Consider the following 14,576-nt stretch of genomic DNA (forward strand, 5'->3'; position numbering starts at 1 on the left):
TGTAAACCACGACTTGGACAGCTATTAAGGTAATTCATGCACAAGAGGAGCTGCAGGGAAAGAATCCAGATGTGGAAAGAAATCTGTGTGAAACCCTTTTCTCCCTCAAACCCACTGCCGCCAAGTTGATTTTGACTCATAGTGACTATAGGACAGAGTAGAACTGGCCCATAGGGTTTCCAAGGAGTGGCTGGTGGATTTGAACTGCCAACCTTTTGGCTCGTTGCCAAGCTCATAACCACTGTGCCACCAAGGCTCCTTTTAAGGCTCTTTAAAAGTCACACCGCTAGATGTCACTGTCCTATCACTGTCCTGTTCAAATGTGGAAGCAAAACAAAGACACTGCACTACCTTCTCTTCAAAAAAATGGGGATGGTTTAAACACATTAGGACATGATATCCATCAGAGCCGCACTTTTTTCTTAGCAGGGTGGAATCAATGTTTTTTTTTAGTATCCTTGGGATTTCTACTCATTCAATCACAAGAAGGGGTGCTAGAAGCCCTCCCTGAAGGATCCACACATAGGATTACAAACATTTACTGGACAAGGTGACCCGATACAGCCTCACAATATGAGTTCATGGTACAATGTACTCTTAGATGAGGAAGATGAACAGGATAAATGGTTTGTTTCCCTAATTTTACATAAACGACTTCCTTCATGTTGGGGGAATAATCTCCCTTTTCTGCTCTTTTATTTTGGTTGAAGGAAAGGAAAAAGAGGAAAGGCCACGCTTTTATGGTTTAGTAATCAGAATCAAACCGTTTTTGAAACTGAAAGCAGAAGAGGTTAGCGTAAGACTTTATTTTTGGTGCCAGAAGTCTCTCTCATTTCTTGCACTGACAGAAATAGTAAAGCTACAGAAAAAGGCCTGTTTGGGATCAGCAGCTTTGTGGCTGCAAAGGGCCCACAGATACACAACAGTGATTTCACAGATAAGGTATAAAGACAGCAGTATTATTGAACTCAAAATTCTTCTTTTATTAAGTGTTATCAATTCCTCAAATTGAAAGAGTTTCTCAGGAGAAAAATCTGCAGATATAAGGAGGATCTTAAGAATCCTAACTACCTTTGCTGTTAATCCTTCTCTTTTAAAAAAACTGGATATAACATCTTATATTCTTATACCTCCAATAAACCGATACAAGTAATAGTAGTTTGGCAGATATTACAGGTGGGCCTAACACCCATTTCAATTTCCCTTTTCCCTGTCTGCCTCTACCACAGACACTGGAAAGCCAAAACCCATGATTCTGGTCAGTGATACATTGGTGATATTTATTGGGATTTTTTAGGCATGCTTTTCTAACACAGATCCTGCTCCCTTCCTCCTTGGTGCTCCCTCCTCCTTTCTGCTGGAAGCTGGATTGAGAAGAGCAGCCATCTTGTGATGATGAGGTGAATAGCACACACTGAGGGAGTCTAAGAGGGAAGTCCATGATAGCACCGTGGACTGCCTACCTCCAGACTTCTCATTATTACACAAGAAAAACAAAACTACTGATTTCTTTCAGGCACTGTTTCTCAAGTTTCTGATACCTGTGGCTGAACACAATTCCTAACCGATACAAGTAAAAATTCTCCAAGGAAGGGAAGGCGGAACCACTGCAAATAATTAGTAATGGTGAATAGAATAAATGTTATAATTCAGCATTCTGTCAATAATACATCTTTAATCCGCATGTCTCCCCACTGTTGTTGCTGTGTGCTGTTGAGTCATTTTCAACTCACAGTGACCCTATGTGACAGAGTACAACTGTCCCATAAAGTTTACTACGCTGTATCTTTAAGGGAGCAGGCTGCTAGGTCTTTTCTCCCATGGAGCGGCTGGTGGGTCTGAACTGTTCACCTTTCAGTGAGCAGCTGAGAGCTTAACCATTGGGCCACCAGAATGCCTGTCTTCCCATTACGGATCTACAATGTCCAGCAAAATCCTGAAGTCTTTCTGAACCATCAGAGTTTAAATGATCTTTATTATTTCATATACTGATTCTTCGAATCTACATGTTTCAGATGTGACAGTGGGATATCTGTAATAAAACATTTCTTCCCACAGTCATCCTAGGTAGCATTTCCTATTACAGGTTGAGTTTCTTGGGAAGCAGACTCTGAGTCAGAGATCAGCAGGCAGAATGTGTACTAGAGAGAGCTCCTGGGGTCAACACATGGAAGGAAGCAGGACTCGCCAAGGGAGAAGTTGAGCTGTGATGCAGTCTCAACGAAGTCCTCAGCTGACCTCATGGGGAGCTCTGGGACAGCTCTTTGATCAGTCACTCGGTGGGGCTGTCCCTGGAAAAACGTATCACCTCAGGTAAGGTCGTTTTCTTCAGTGAGGCAATCTTCACAGGGGTTGACATCTGAGGGCCGTCTTCTGGAAGCACTCCCAGCAGCTGGAGAATGTCCTTCATTCGTAAATGGATCTGTGTGGCGCACAGAGTGCCTATCTCACTGTACTATGTATGACTCACTGTTAAAAACATAAACTCTTTTATTTCACTAGTCACCTGAGTAACTCCTCACTTAACAGGTCAGTTCTCCAGACTTACTGATAGTGGTGAACACACTGGTGAAGCAGAAATAATCCACAGCATTGAGAGAAAGAAGATGATAAAGAAATTGCTCTCTTTCTTCTTCACAACGTAGAAACGCATACCGCTTATAAAGCTTCCTACGAAAGGGAAAGACAAGCACAAAACCTCAGACGATAGTATACTAAATGTTCATGCTTTTCATTATATCTTCCATTAAAAACTACCTTCACTGAGACAACTTATAGGTAGAAACTTTAATCCTGAAAGAAGAGACGAGTCAAAAAATGAACAGTTAACAGACATTTTAAACCTAATTAGTAATTGAAGGGAAAACAAACAAAAACATGAATCCATTTTGTCTATCATACTAATAAAGATTTAAAAAGTGATACCAGTGCTGACAAGGGGGCAATGAATAGCTATTCTCATGGCTGGTAGGACTGAAAATTTCAAGAAAGCAATGTGTTGGCAATAATTATTTTAAACCAGTCATACCTCTTGACTCACTAATTTTACTTTTAGGACTCAGTCCATGATGTGATACAAGACATGGCAAAGATTTATTTGCATATGTCCACGGAAGTGTTTTAAGTAAAAATATGTCATGGTATACAGATACGTTGGAATATTATGTGGCTATTAAAAATAGTTTAGAAGAAATTTAACAATAAGAATACCATCAACACTAAAAACAACAAGTAACTTATTAAGCACTTATATTTAAGTACTGTTCTAAGTGTTTTATAGGTATTAATATACTTAATCCTCATGACCACCCTAAGAGGTAAATCTATTAGCATTCTCATTTTGTAAATGGGAAAACAGAGATAAAGAGAAGTATCTTGTCCTAGGGCACTCAAATAGTAAATAGTAAAGGCAATATTTGAAAATAGGCATTCAGACTTCAAAGCTTAAACTCTTATGATATAAAGAAATGTTTACGATATAATGTTAAGCTAAAAAAGAATGATACTGAATTGTAAATATAGTGTAATCTCAAATAAAAGAACATGTGTAGGAGAAAGTACAGAAGAAAACATGTAAAATACTAAGTATTCATCTTTATGTAATAGGATTATTAATAATTGTCATCTGTTTCTTTGTACTTTGATCAAAATGGGCATGAATGATTTTTATAATCGGGAAAACAAGTCAATTTTAAGAAAACAAGGTCAAGTTCACAGGCTATACTCGACAACTGCATTCTTTATCAGACCTACTCTTTTTATGTTAAGGCTCATCCCAAAATGCTCAGTAAGTAATCTAAGGATGATACCTACAAATGCTAAATTACACAAAGAATTGGGTTACCATGATAAGATTGCAATTGACTGTCACATTTGAAGTCTTTGCTGAATTGTTTGCATACTTTTGCTTTTGAGAAGACAAAGTCTTTAGCCTTCAGATTAGCTCTGGTGTACATACTATCTGGCTGATGCATTTCCTCTAAGATTTCCTGATAGACTGAAGGGAAACCATCAAAAAGGTTGACAATTAATTGGTATGTACCTGATTTGTTTCCTGGCTCTAAACTAATAAATGTAAGCATTGGCAACTCTCAGAAGGAGTTGTTTATTGTGAACACTTTCTTTTTGCTATTTCAGGTTTTTGTTGTGACCTTTACAATATGATATAAGGTTTACATAGTTTAACCTATCTTTTGGGTGCTATTGTTAGCTTGTGTGAACTAGTTTGCTTTTTTTCTGATTAGTGGGGAACAATCTGGCCTTTGGCTGTGAAATTAACTGTGCCTTCCAAGATATGATCAAGTATTATGTCAATACATATGGATTCTGAAGCTCACACGTCTGTTAGGAAAGAACGCACGTGCTCAGGAATCAGCAATTCACACTGAAGAAGCCAGTTTGTCAGTTTATACAATTTACTCTGCAAGTATACAGGTCATCGAAACGGAAATGCCTCAGGAGGCAATTTCTTACTTGGTGAGTGGCTGGTTAGAGAGCAACTGCTTGAGATGCTGGGACAAGAGCTTCTTTTCCAGAGACAATCTTATCCATGCTCGAGCTCGTCCGACATCAGTCTTGATCTCACTCATGTTTTGAATATGCCTAAAGAACAGCAGCAACAGCAAGGACATACATCCTAAGGATAACTTTGAATTGAAAACAACTAAAGAGTTAATGGCACTTAGCACAGTTCTTTTATTCTTAGAGGCATCAGTCAATAATACACAATATAAATTGATTAAACCTTCAAACGTTCCATCTGAATCATAAATTTAGTCCCACATAAGAATTAGCACTTACAACACAAGTACACAGGCAAAGTCCTAAGACAAAAAATATTTAACACTCCTTCACTCTTTCAGGCTTTCTATCCCTGTTATACCTCATAGACATCTGTAAGCTGACACTTGGTTATTTCAGACTAACAGAAAAATAAGAATAATAAAACAGGCTGAACATTCAAGTTCTTATTCAAAGTATTTGCTATACAGTTTAACTAAATATCTGTCACACTTTAATCCACTGAATTATTTTTCAAGTAACACTGGACAATATCTGGAAAATATGAAATCTTACTTTGTATGGCAGTGGACAAGACAAGCTTTAATGTTGTTGTTAGGTGCTGCTGAGTTGGTTCCGATTTATAGTGACCCTATGTACAACAGAACAAAACACTGCCCGGTCCTGTGCAATATTCACAATCGTTGCTATGTTTCAGCTCATTGTTGCAGCCATTTTGTCAACCCATCTAATTGAGGGTCTTCCTCTTTTTCACTGACTCTCTACTTTATCAAGCATGATGTTCTTTTCTAGGGATTGGTCCCTCCTGATAACCTGTCCAAAGTAAGTGAGATGAAGTCTCACCATCCTTGCTTCTAAGAAACATTCTGGCTGTAGTTTTTCCAAGAGAGATTTGTTCATTCTTCTGGAAGTCCATGGTATATTCGATATTCTTCGCCAACGCCATAATTCAGAGGCATCAGTTCTTTGGTCTTCCTTATTCACTGCACGAGGCAACTGAAAATACCATGGCGCGGGTCAGGCACACCTTAGTCCTCAAGGTGACGTCTTTGCTTTTTAACACTTTAAAGAAGTCTTCTGCAGCAGGTTTGCGCAATGCAATATGTCATTTTACTTCCTGACTGCTGTTTCCATGGGTGTTGATTGTAGATCCAAACAAAATGAACTCCTTGACAACTTCAATCTTTTCTCCATTTATCATGATGTTGTTTATTGGTCCAGTTGTGAGGATTTTTGTTTTCTTTATGTTGAGGTGCAGTCCATACTGAAGGCTGTAGTCTTTGATCTTCATCAGTAAGTGCTGAAAGTTCTCTTCACTTTCAGCAAGCAAGGTTGTGTCATCTGTGTAGGGCAAGTTCTTAATTAAGTCTTCCTCCAACCAAGATGCCACATTCTCCTTCATATAGTTCAGCTTCTCAGTTTATTTGCTCTGCATACAGACTGAATTAACTATGGTGAAAGGACACAACCCTGATGCACACCCTTCCTGATTTTAAACCATGCGGTATCCCCTTGTTCTGTTCGAACGACTTCCTCTTGGTCTATGTACAGGTTCTGCATAAGTACAATTAAGTGTTCTGGAATTCCCATTCTTTGCAATGTTATCCATAATTTGTTCTGATTCACATATTCGACTGCCTTTGCATAGTCAATAAAACACAGGTAAACACCTTTCTGGTATTCTCTGCTTTCAGCCAAGATCCATCTGACACCAGCAACAAAAGATTTAATAGGGCACCTCGAGAATTCGAAGTAAAGTAGTATAATGAAACGTGCAAAGACCTGGAGTTATAAAACCAAAAGGGAAGAACACACTTGGCACTTTTCAAGATGAAAGAACTGAAGAAAAAATTCAAGCCTCGAGTTGCAATACTGAAGGATTCTACAGGAAAAATATTAAACGATGCAGGAAGCATCAAAAGAAGATGGAAGGCATACAGAGTCACTGTACCAAAAGGAACTGGTCAGCATTCAACCATTTCAGGAGGTGGCATATGATCAAGAACCGATGGTACTGAAGGAAGAAGTCCAAGCTGCACTGAAGGCACTGGCGAGAAACAAGGCTCCAGGAATTGACAGAACACCAATTGAGATGTTTCAACAAACGGAGGCAGTGTTGGAAATGCTCACTCATCTCTGCCAAGAAATTTGGAATATAGCTCCCTAGCCAACCTACTGGAAGAGGTCCATATACGTGCCCATTCCAAAGACAAGTGATCCAACGGAATGCAAAAATTATCAAACAATATCATTAATATCACAGGCAAGTAAAATTTCGCTGAAGATAATTAAAAAATGGTTGCACAAATACAGTGACAGGGAACTGCCAGAAATTCAAGCCAGATTCAGAAGAGGATGAAGACAAGCTTTACTGGGTTAATGAATTAAAAATTCTTAAAATTTGGAAAGACTTGGAAAATTGTGTGGCTACAAAAAAAAAAAAAAAAGTGGTCCAACTCCCTTGAATGTTATCTACATGTATAAATTTGTATTCTGTGTAGACAGCAATGCTATACTCAGCATGTAAAAATGGCATGGCAGGGCGTCAGACTTCCTCGTCTAACTTCATGAGGCAGAGAGAGAATCATTATCAGCATCAAGAGCCCAAAGTTGATTCCTATGGGGCAGAAGTTACACATATCTTCTCTCTCCAACCTTTTTAGTGATTCTAACACCAGCTGTCCCTCCCACACACTCCCTACTTCTCTGCTGGGTTCGATAATTCATTGCAATTGCCACACAGAACTCATAGACAATACTCATGATTACGAGGTTAATCAGGGAAGTAACAGGTTACAATTCAGGATCAGAAATGACTCAGGATACAGTTCTTCAATCAGGACAGACTCTTCTAGCTGTGCCCACAGGCAGGCCTCTCTCTGGCCCTCACCCATTGGCCTGGCCTCTGCCCTGCTCGGGCAAGAGTTACAAATCTCTTTAGCTTTGCCAGTAAGTGCCTGTGGGCACCCCACTCCACCAGTAAGCCTTGGGCCAAAGGCACTCAGCTTTCTTGCTCTGTGGCTTGGCAAACCTAGCTCCACTGACAAGTGCTTGGAGGCACCCTACTCTGCCAGGAAGCCACCTGCCCAAAGGTGCTCAGCCAGCACATCCACGGTAGAAGTCTCACTCCATGCGCCAGGAAGCCCACTACGCCTTTTCGTGCCAGTCTCCTGGTTCTGTTGCTGCCAGTTTTCCGCCGTGCTTCTCATTGTTTGGCACCATCTCCGGTGTTAGCTCTCTGTCTCCTGGGTCTAGGAGATTTCTCAGTGCAAGGATCCCAGATCCAAAGGATGCGCTCCACTCCTAGCTCTTCTTGATGGTAGTGGGTCTCCTTTCCCTCTCTGCTTGCTTCCCTCTCCTTTTGTCTCTTGTAAGATTAAAAGGTATGACTCAATTAATAGCATAGCTTGAATAAGGGTAGCAAAGGTGGTGACTGGGGTAAGGGTGGTGACTTAAGTCACACCCTCTAGTAAAGCAGTGACTCAAAATACATCCTACCCTAATCCCGCCTTATTAACGTAATGGGTAACTCCCAAATGGGACCACAACCACAGGCATAAAGGCTACGATTTACAACACATCACAAAATGGAAGATGACTACATTACGTAACTGCCAAATTACATGACTACATACTCCCAAACCCCTGAAAATCACGGCGCAGTCAAGATGACACATAACCTTAACTATCACAGGTTCCATATACCTTATTTGCATTAGCAGAAAGCTGTCCAATCCCTTTGGTGGGCCACAAGCACCTTATTTGCATAGTCCTACCCAACTACTCTGGGGGAGTCACCAGGACTGTGGCTAGAAGGGCCTTATTAAGTAACTCACTGCACTGCAGAGCAGGACTGAATGTATTTTCCTAAATCATTTTTTTCCCTCCTAAGGAGGAAAAGGGTGGGCAAGAAGGGCAAGGGTAAATGTAAAACCACTACAGTGAGTCACTGAAAAGTCTTTGTTTTTGTGACCCACCATCCCCTCTGATTTTTTTTTTAAATATCAGGAATGGCTCCCCTTGGCCCTAATAAATTCTGCAACAACCCTTTAATCTGCTGATTCTAAGTATTCAGATTAAGGAATATCCTCCCTGCAAAACACATACATTCTCATTCTCTCTCTCTGTGACTCTCTCAGTTGTCCGAATCTTTGGCTCTGAAGATTCAGGCCTTCAGCCCCCAGTGCTGGTGTATGACCACCAACGCCCGAGAAACAAGATGTAAAGCATTATACCACATCACACACACACACTAAAAAGTGGCTTAAAAATAAGTTAGATGAGGAGATAAAAAATTCTGTTGCCATTTTTGTGGGGCTCAGCCAATGCCACCTCACTTCTAAGCAATTTTTCAGAATTTATGGCAGACTTTTTATTTATTTTGACAGGCTCTATTTTAAAGGGTTAACAACATTACACATGATCATGTGGGGAGAAAGCCGTATCAACCAAGCACTTAACGTTCACTGCTATTTATGAGGTACTCCAGTGAGTACAGTGCCAGGTTACAGTTTAAATAATCTAGGAGTACCAATATGAATCAAAGTGTATTAATTAAAAAATGAATTTGTATGAGGTGTGATAATTATTTATGATGTATAATCTTTCCTTAAGTATTCTTCCTACTGAAAAACAGTAAAATCTACTGAAATAAATTAAGCTAGTATCTGGAAACATGGTAGGTAAAGAACGGCAAAGTGGAAAATAACTATAATTTGAAAAAAATCTATGTTTAATGAAATTGGGAAGGACTGAAATAAAGTAAAACCTGTTTTAGGTGGCAATCAGCATTTCCATCACAGAAGCATTTCTGCTAGTTTTTTTGGAAGGAGGCATGGAGTTTTTGGAGATGAGGCCTCCAGACTCTTCTCCTCAAACCCATCTCGTTCACTGGTACCAGGGAAATCAATCTGCCTAAAATATTGCCTCCTTAATGTCATTCTTTTATTCAAAAACCTTCAACAGCTCATAGGATACCGCCTGAATTGCTCAGGCTGGCATTCCTCTACCCCTCGGCTTCAACCTATCTTTCCAACATTATTTTCCTATTAAAAAATATACCATTCCAGGGAGTCTGATTTACAAGACTTCGCATCCCATTACCTAAAGTACTCTCTTCTAGCTTCCTATTTGATTCTATTCATCTTTGATAACCCAGCTTCCTCTAAGGAGCTTTCTTTGGCCATGACAGCCTTCAATGACCTCTCTAGTTTAGGGATTTCTAGAGTTTAATTTGCCACTTATCACGCACTGTCTAGTACTTTTATCATCTTCTCTTGGCATACATGTTTCTCAGCTCAGTGTAAGCTCCCTGAGGACAAGAAGGCCAGTACTTCTTAGTAGCCTTGCTTCCTTCTTTGTACTTTCATATTGTTGTTGGTGTTGGGTGTCGTTGAGTCGGTTCTGACTCGTAGTGACCCCACACACAACAGAACAAAACACTGCCTGGTCCTGCACCGTTCTCACTATCATTGCTATGTTTGAGCTCATTGTTGCAGCCACTCTGTCAATCCATCTCATTGAGGGTCTTCCTCTTTTTCACTGACCCTCTATTTTACCAAGCATGATGTCCTTTTCGAGGGACTTGTCCCTCCTGATAACATGTCCAAAGTATCTGAGACGAAATCTCACTAACCTCACTTCTAAGGAGTATTCTGGCTGTACTTCTTCCAAAACAGATTTGTTCGTTCTTCTGGCAGTCCACGGTATGTTCAATGTTCTTCACCAACACCATAATTCAAATGACTAATGTAATGTCTCTAAACCCTGGTGGCGTAGTGGTTAAGAGTTCGACTGCTAACCAAAAGGCCAGCAGCTCAAATTCACCAGGCTCTCCCTGGAAACCCTATGGAGCAGTTCTACTCTGTCCTACAGGGTTGTTCTGAGTTGAAACAGACTAGACAGCAATGGGGTTTTTGGTTTAGCATATAATAGGAACTCAAAAAATTCTGTTGCTGTATAAATCTATAATATCTAATTTTATGCTTAAAACAATTTATATATATACATTGTGTTATTAAACTTTAATCCAAATCCATTAAAATATTTGCTGTGGGCTGCACAGCTGATTACTATAATTGCTGTCAATAAATTGTACACTTATTAAAAAGTTGAAAAAAATATTTGCTGTGTATACAACTAGATGGTGCCTGGCTACCACCACCGACTGCTCTGACAGGGATCACAATAGAGGGCCCCAGATAGAGCTGGAGAAAAATGTAGAACAGAATTCCAACTCACAAAGAAAAATAAAGGACCAGACTTACTAGTCTGATAAAGACTGGAGAAAACCCGAGAGTATGGCCCCCGGACACCCTTTTAGCTCAGTAATGAAGTCACTCCTGACGTTCAACCTTCAGCCAAAGATTAGACAGGCCCATAAAACAAAACGAGACTAACGGGGCATACCAGGCCAGGGGCAAGGACTAGAAGGCAGGAGGGGACAGGAAAGACGGTAATAGGGAACCGAAGGTCAAAAAGGAAGCGCACTGATATGTCATGGGGTTGGTAACCAATGTCGCAAAACAATATGTGTACTAAATGTTTAATGAGAAGCTAGTTTGTTCTGTAAACCTTCATCTAAAATTAAAAAAAAAAAATTGCTGTGTAATTATATCATTTGAATCTGTTTTTAATTGGAATAATTTATTATAGGTAATTATTATGGCAATGAGCCTAATATCACACAAGTATTGCTTCCAAAATAACCCAAAACCCGTTGCCATCAAGTCGGTTCTGGCTCATAGCGACCCTATAGGACAGAGTAGAACTGCCTCACAGGGTTTCCAAGGAGCGGCTGGTGGATTTGGACTGACCTTTTGGTTAGCATCTGAGCTCTTAATCACTATGCCACCAGGGCTCTGCTTCCAACATAGATCCTGTTAATTTACAAAAAGTATATAAAATGTGGTTTAAATAATTTGATTTGTTTCTAAAACTGGTATAAAGCCTTTAAATTTAGAAACATTTTTATGTGCTGTGTCTTACCTGATTATCACAACCACTGGTGAGACAGAAAGCATCATTATTACAAGTTAACGATGAGAAAACTGAGACTCACAGAGACTAAGTGACCCACCCAAGGTCACAGAGATAATATGCATTCTAGACATGCCGCCCATTTTCTAGCAATCACTTCTTCCTGGCACTCACATTCTCTTCTCAGAGATGATTCCCTTCCACAGACCCAGAAGAAAAACTCCAGGTACCACCACGACCTCAAAGGACAAGTTCCATGTTCCTAATTCCTTAGCTAAAACTGACTGGATAAGAGGTACATACCTGATTTAAACTAAGCCAATCAGGTTTTTTCTCAAACACTGAGAATCAGTATACTGGAAAACTGAGTTCATTTTTGTTAAACAGCAGAAATAAAAAGTGACGTTAAAGACAGGGCTTGGGCAATCATGTGCATAATGAAGTGTGAAGGAAAGGGAAGGAAGGGGAGGGAAAAACAGGGAAGGAAAAGGAAGGAGAGAGAGAAGAGAAGCAGTAGATGTGAAGGGAGAAGCAGAAATGATTTGCTTCTAGTGAGACAGAAAAGGTAACCTTAAGACAAGAATGCTTTCAGTCCAGCCACAGTTCCTCTTCTTGAATTCTACAACATCCTCATATGCCTCCAATAAATCCTCCCTTTTTGTGACGCTAGTTTGAGAGGGCTTCTGTTCCCTAAAACCAAGTGATTTCTGACTAAGAGAGTGGCAGCACCTAAATTGGAATCTGCATTTCCTTAGTACCAAACTGGTGCTTATTTCATCGTATCACCAAGGATATTTATTAAGAAATTAATCATCTTTAGTTTAAATTCACATTTAGTGGTATCATAAAACTTCTTAAAAATATTCTTTCATGGGGTAAAACAAAGTCACTCACGACTACTTGATTTTAGTGTAGAATAAAGCCAGGCGCTCACAAGCACATGTGCATGTATTTATAAAAATATAAAGGTACTAGCTAGTTTACCTTCAATTAATTTATTCCCGTTTTAGAAAGAACACTCCTGAGATTTACTCAGACATCCTGTCCATTGGTTACGTATTCAGCATATCTATACTTAGATTACAGTGCTCACAATCTCCTAGCTCATGTAATGTTCTACTTTGCCCCTAATCATTAATAATGTTTTGTCATTAAGAATAAAAGTCAGTTTGAAAAGCTACAGGGTACTCTGAAAGAAACTGGGAATAATGGCAACAATATGATGAAACTTTTATACATAGATCATCTGTAAAATAATTTACTGTCTCCAGCCTTTCTCTCTGGTAAAATAAAATCATTCTATTATTGACGGTTTAGTGATACTTGGCATCTGTGAAGGCCGTGGGGAGTCACCTGAGAGACTAAGAAAAAGGGGATGGCCTTTAGATGTGTCTGTCCTGGACTCATGCCAACTGCTAAGCAAGCCAGGGGCAAGACTCTTGACAACTGTGAGGACTTAAAGTCCTCAAACTGCCAATGTCTTTGCCTCAAGAGATAAACTTGGAAAGATGGGAGGTACTAACAGAGGGATAGGTACTAACAGAGGGATATGTCCAACAGAGAGCACAGGCTCAGAGAGGTAAACTTCTCAATATTACCTGAAGTTTTCTTCAATTGTCCAGATTGGGGGAAAAAAAAAAGTTTAGAATATTACTTGGGTGTTTTTCTTTAAGGAGACTATCCACATCAATTATCTGGTAGCAATTAGGGACTACAATGAAGTACCTGCCAAGAACTTGGAAAAAGGGAAATAAGCCTTGGTCCATGAAGACCTCAAAGGAGGGCTGCCATGCATGCTCTAAGAAACAGGAGGATCAGTCCGTCTTTTCTGGGCAACATCCCTCTGCCTTACTAAATACCTTTTGAAAGCAATCAACCAATCAAGTTTTATGAAAAGCATCTATCATATGGCCAAAACATCACTTTGGGAAACTCAGAGGTCTTTTTCAGACTTCTTTGTAAGACAAAGTCTGAAAATTGAGAACCGAAGTAACACTCAAGTAAGAAGTCACAGGACGTCAATTTTTTACTTGCATATCTTGAATAAATGTTGGCTGTCCAAGGTTATACTAAATTATATTTAGGCTGACACATGCCCATATACTACTGCCAACTTATTTGTGCCTAGTTACACTTGGCATTTTTCTGGAGACCTAGTACAGACTGAGAACTTACGTCTAGTTAGAAAGAATCCGGAACTAAGCCAGCAAACCTTGGTTGTAGTTTTCTTTCTGCTATGGTCTTAGACTTAACCTGTCTGGGCCTCATTTTCCATATCTACAAAAGGAAGAAACTAAGCAATATGACTTCTCAAGTTTTTTCTACTACTTTAAATTTTAAATTGATAGTAAAAAGTATCTCAGCTATCGCCCCCTTTCTAAATCTTCAAAACTGTACCCAATACAATTCAGTAGCAGTTTGGTCAGTTGATCAGTTAAGGATATATGCAAAAATGTTAGGTAAACACACACACACACACACACACACTCATAGAGCTTAAAATATGGCAAATCTATATTTAACAAATATTTATTCAGCACCAATTATGGGCCAGATTCTGTAATTCAGAGTCTGAATTGCTATAAACTAATTCAGAATATTATTAGTTTGAATATGACTGTATACTATTAGTCTGAATGCTAATAGACATCAGTTTCATGAGCATGAGGGTCACTAGCACAGAGCTGGATCAGTTATTTTGTAGAATGTCCCTCATTTTGTATTTTTTCTGATTTTTTAAATGATTAGATTGAAATTATGCATTTCTAGCAAGAATAGTGAGAAGTGATATACTCTTCTCAGTGTATCCTATCAGGGGTACATGATGTTGATATGTCTTATATAGTGAGGTTAATCTTGATCACTTGGTTAAGGTGATAACTGCTAGGTTTCTTCACTGTAAAGTTAGTATTTTTCCCTTTGTAATTAATAAATTCTTGAGACAGATGTTTTGAGACTATGCAAATATCCTGGTTTCTCCTTAAGCTTTCAACCACTAATTTTAGCATCTATTAGTAGATATTGCCTACAACAATTATTGCTGTGGTGTTCTAATGGTGATTTTCTACTCCTTCATT

At 39.3% G+C, this 14,576-nt stretch overlaps 1 protein-coding gene across 3 annotated transcripts in view; it reads right to left on the reverse strand.

Moving 5' to 3' along the window:
* Positions 1–14,576, reverse strand: part of DENND5B (DENN domain containing 5B) — a 221,741-nt gene that overhangs the window by 16,639 nt on the left and 190,526 nt on the right. For all 3 annotated transcript variants that reach the window (XR_002825205.1, XM_004383616.2, XM_004383615.3), the window contains 2 exons: positions 4,474–4,602; positions 2,549–2,670 (listed from right to left, as the gene is read on the reverse strand). Coding sequence is in view for 2 of the 3 variants with exons in the window: in XM_004383616.2 (XP_004383673.1) it covers positions 2,549–2,670; positions 4,474–4,602 (251 nt within the window). In the remaining variant the exon portion in view is untranslated. The remainder of the gene's footprint in view (positions 1–2,548; positions 2,671–4,473; positions 4,603–14,576) is intronic.

Source organism: Trichechus manatus, unplaced genomic scaffold (assembly GCF_000243295.1).
Source record: "Trichechus manatus latirostris isolate Lorelei unplaced genomic scaffold, TriManLat1.0 scaffold00112, whole genome shotgun sequence".
NCBI lineage: Eukaryota > Metazoa > Chordata > Mammalia > Sirenia > Trichechidae > Trichechus > Trichechus manatus.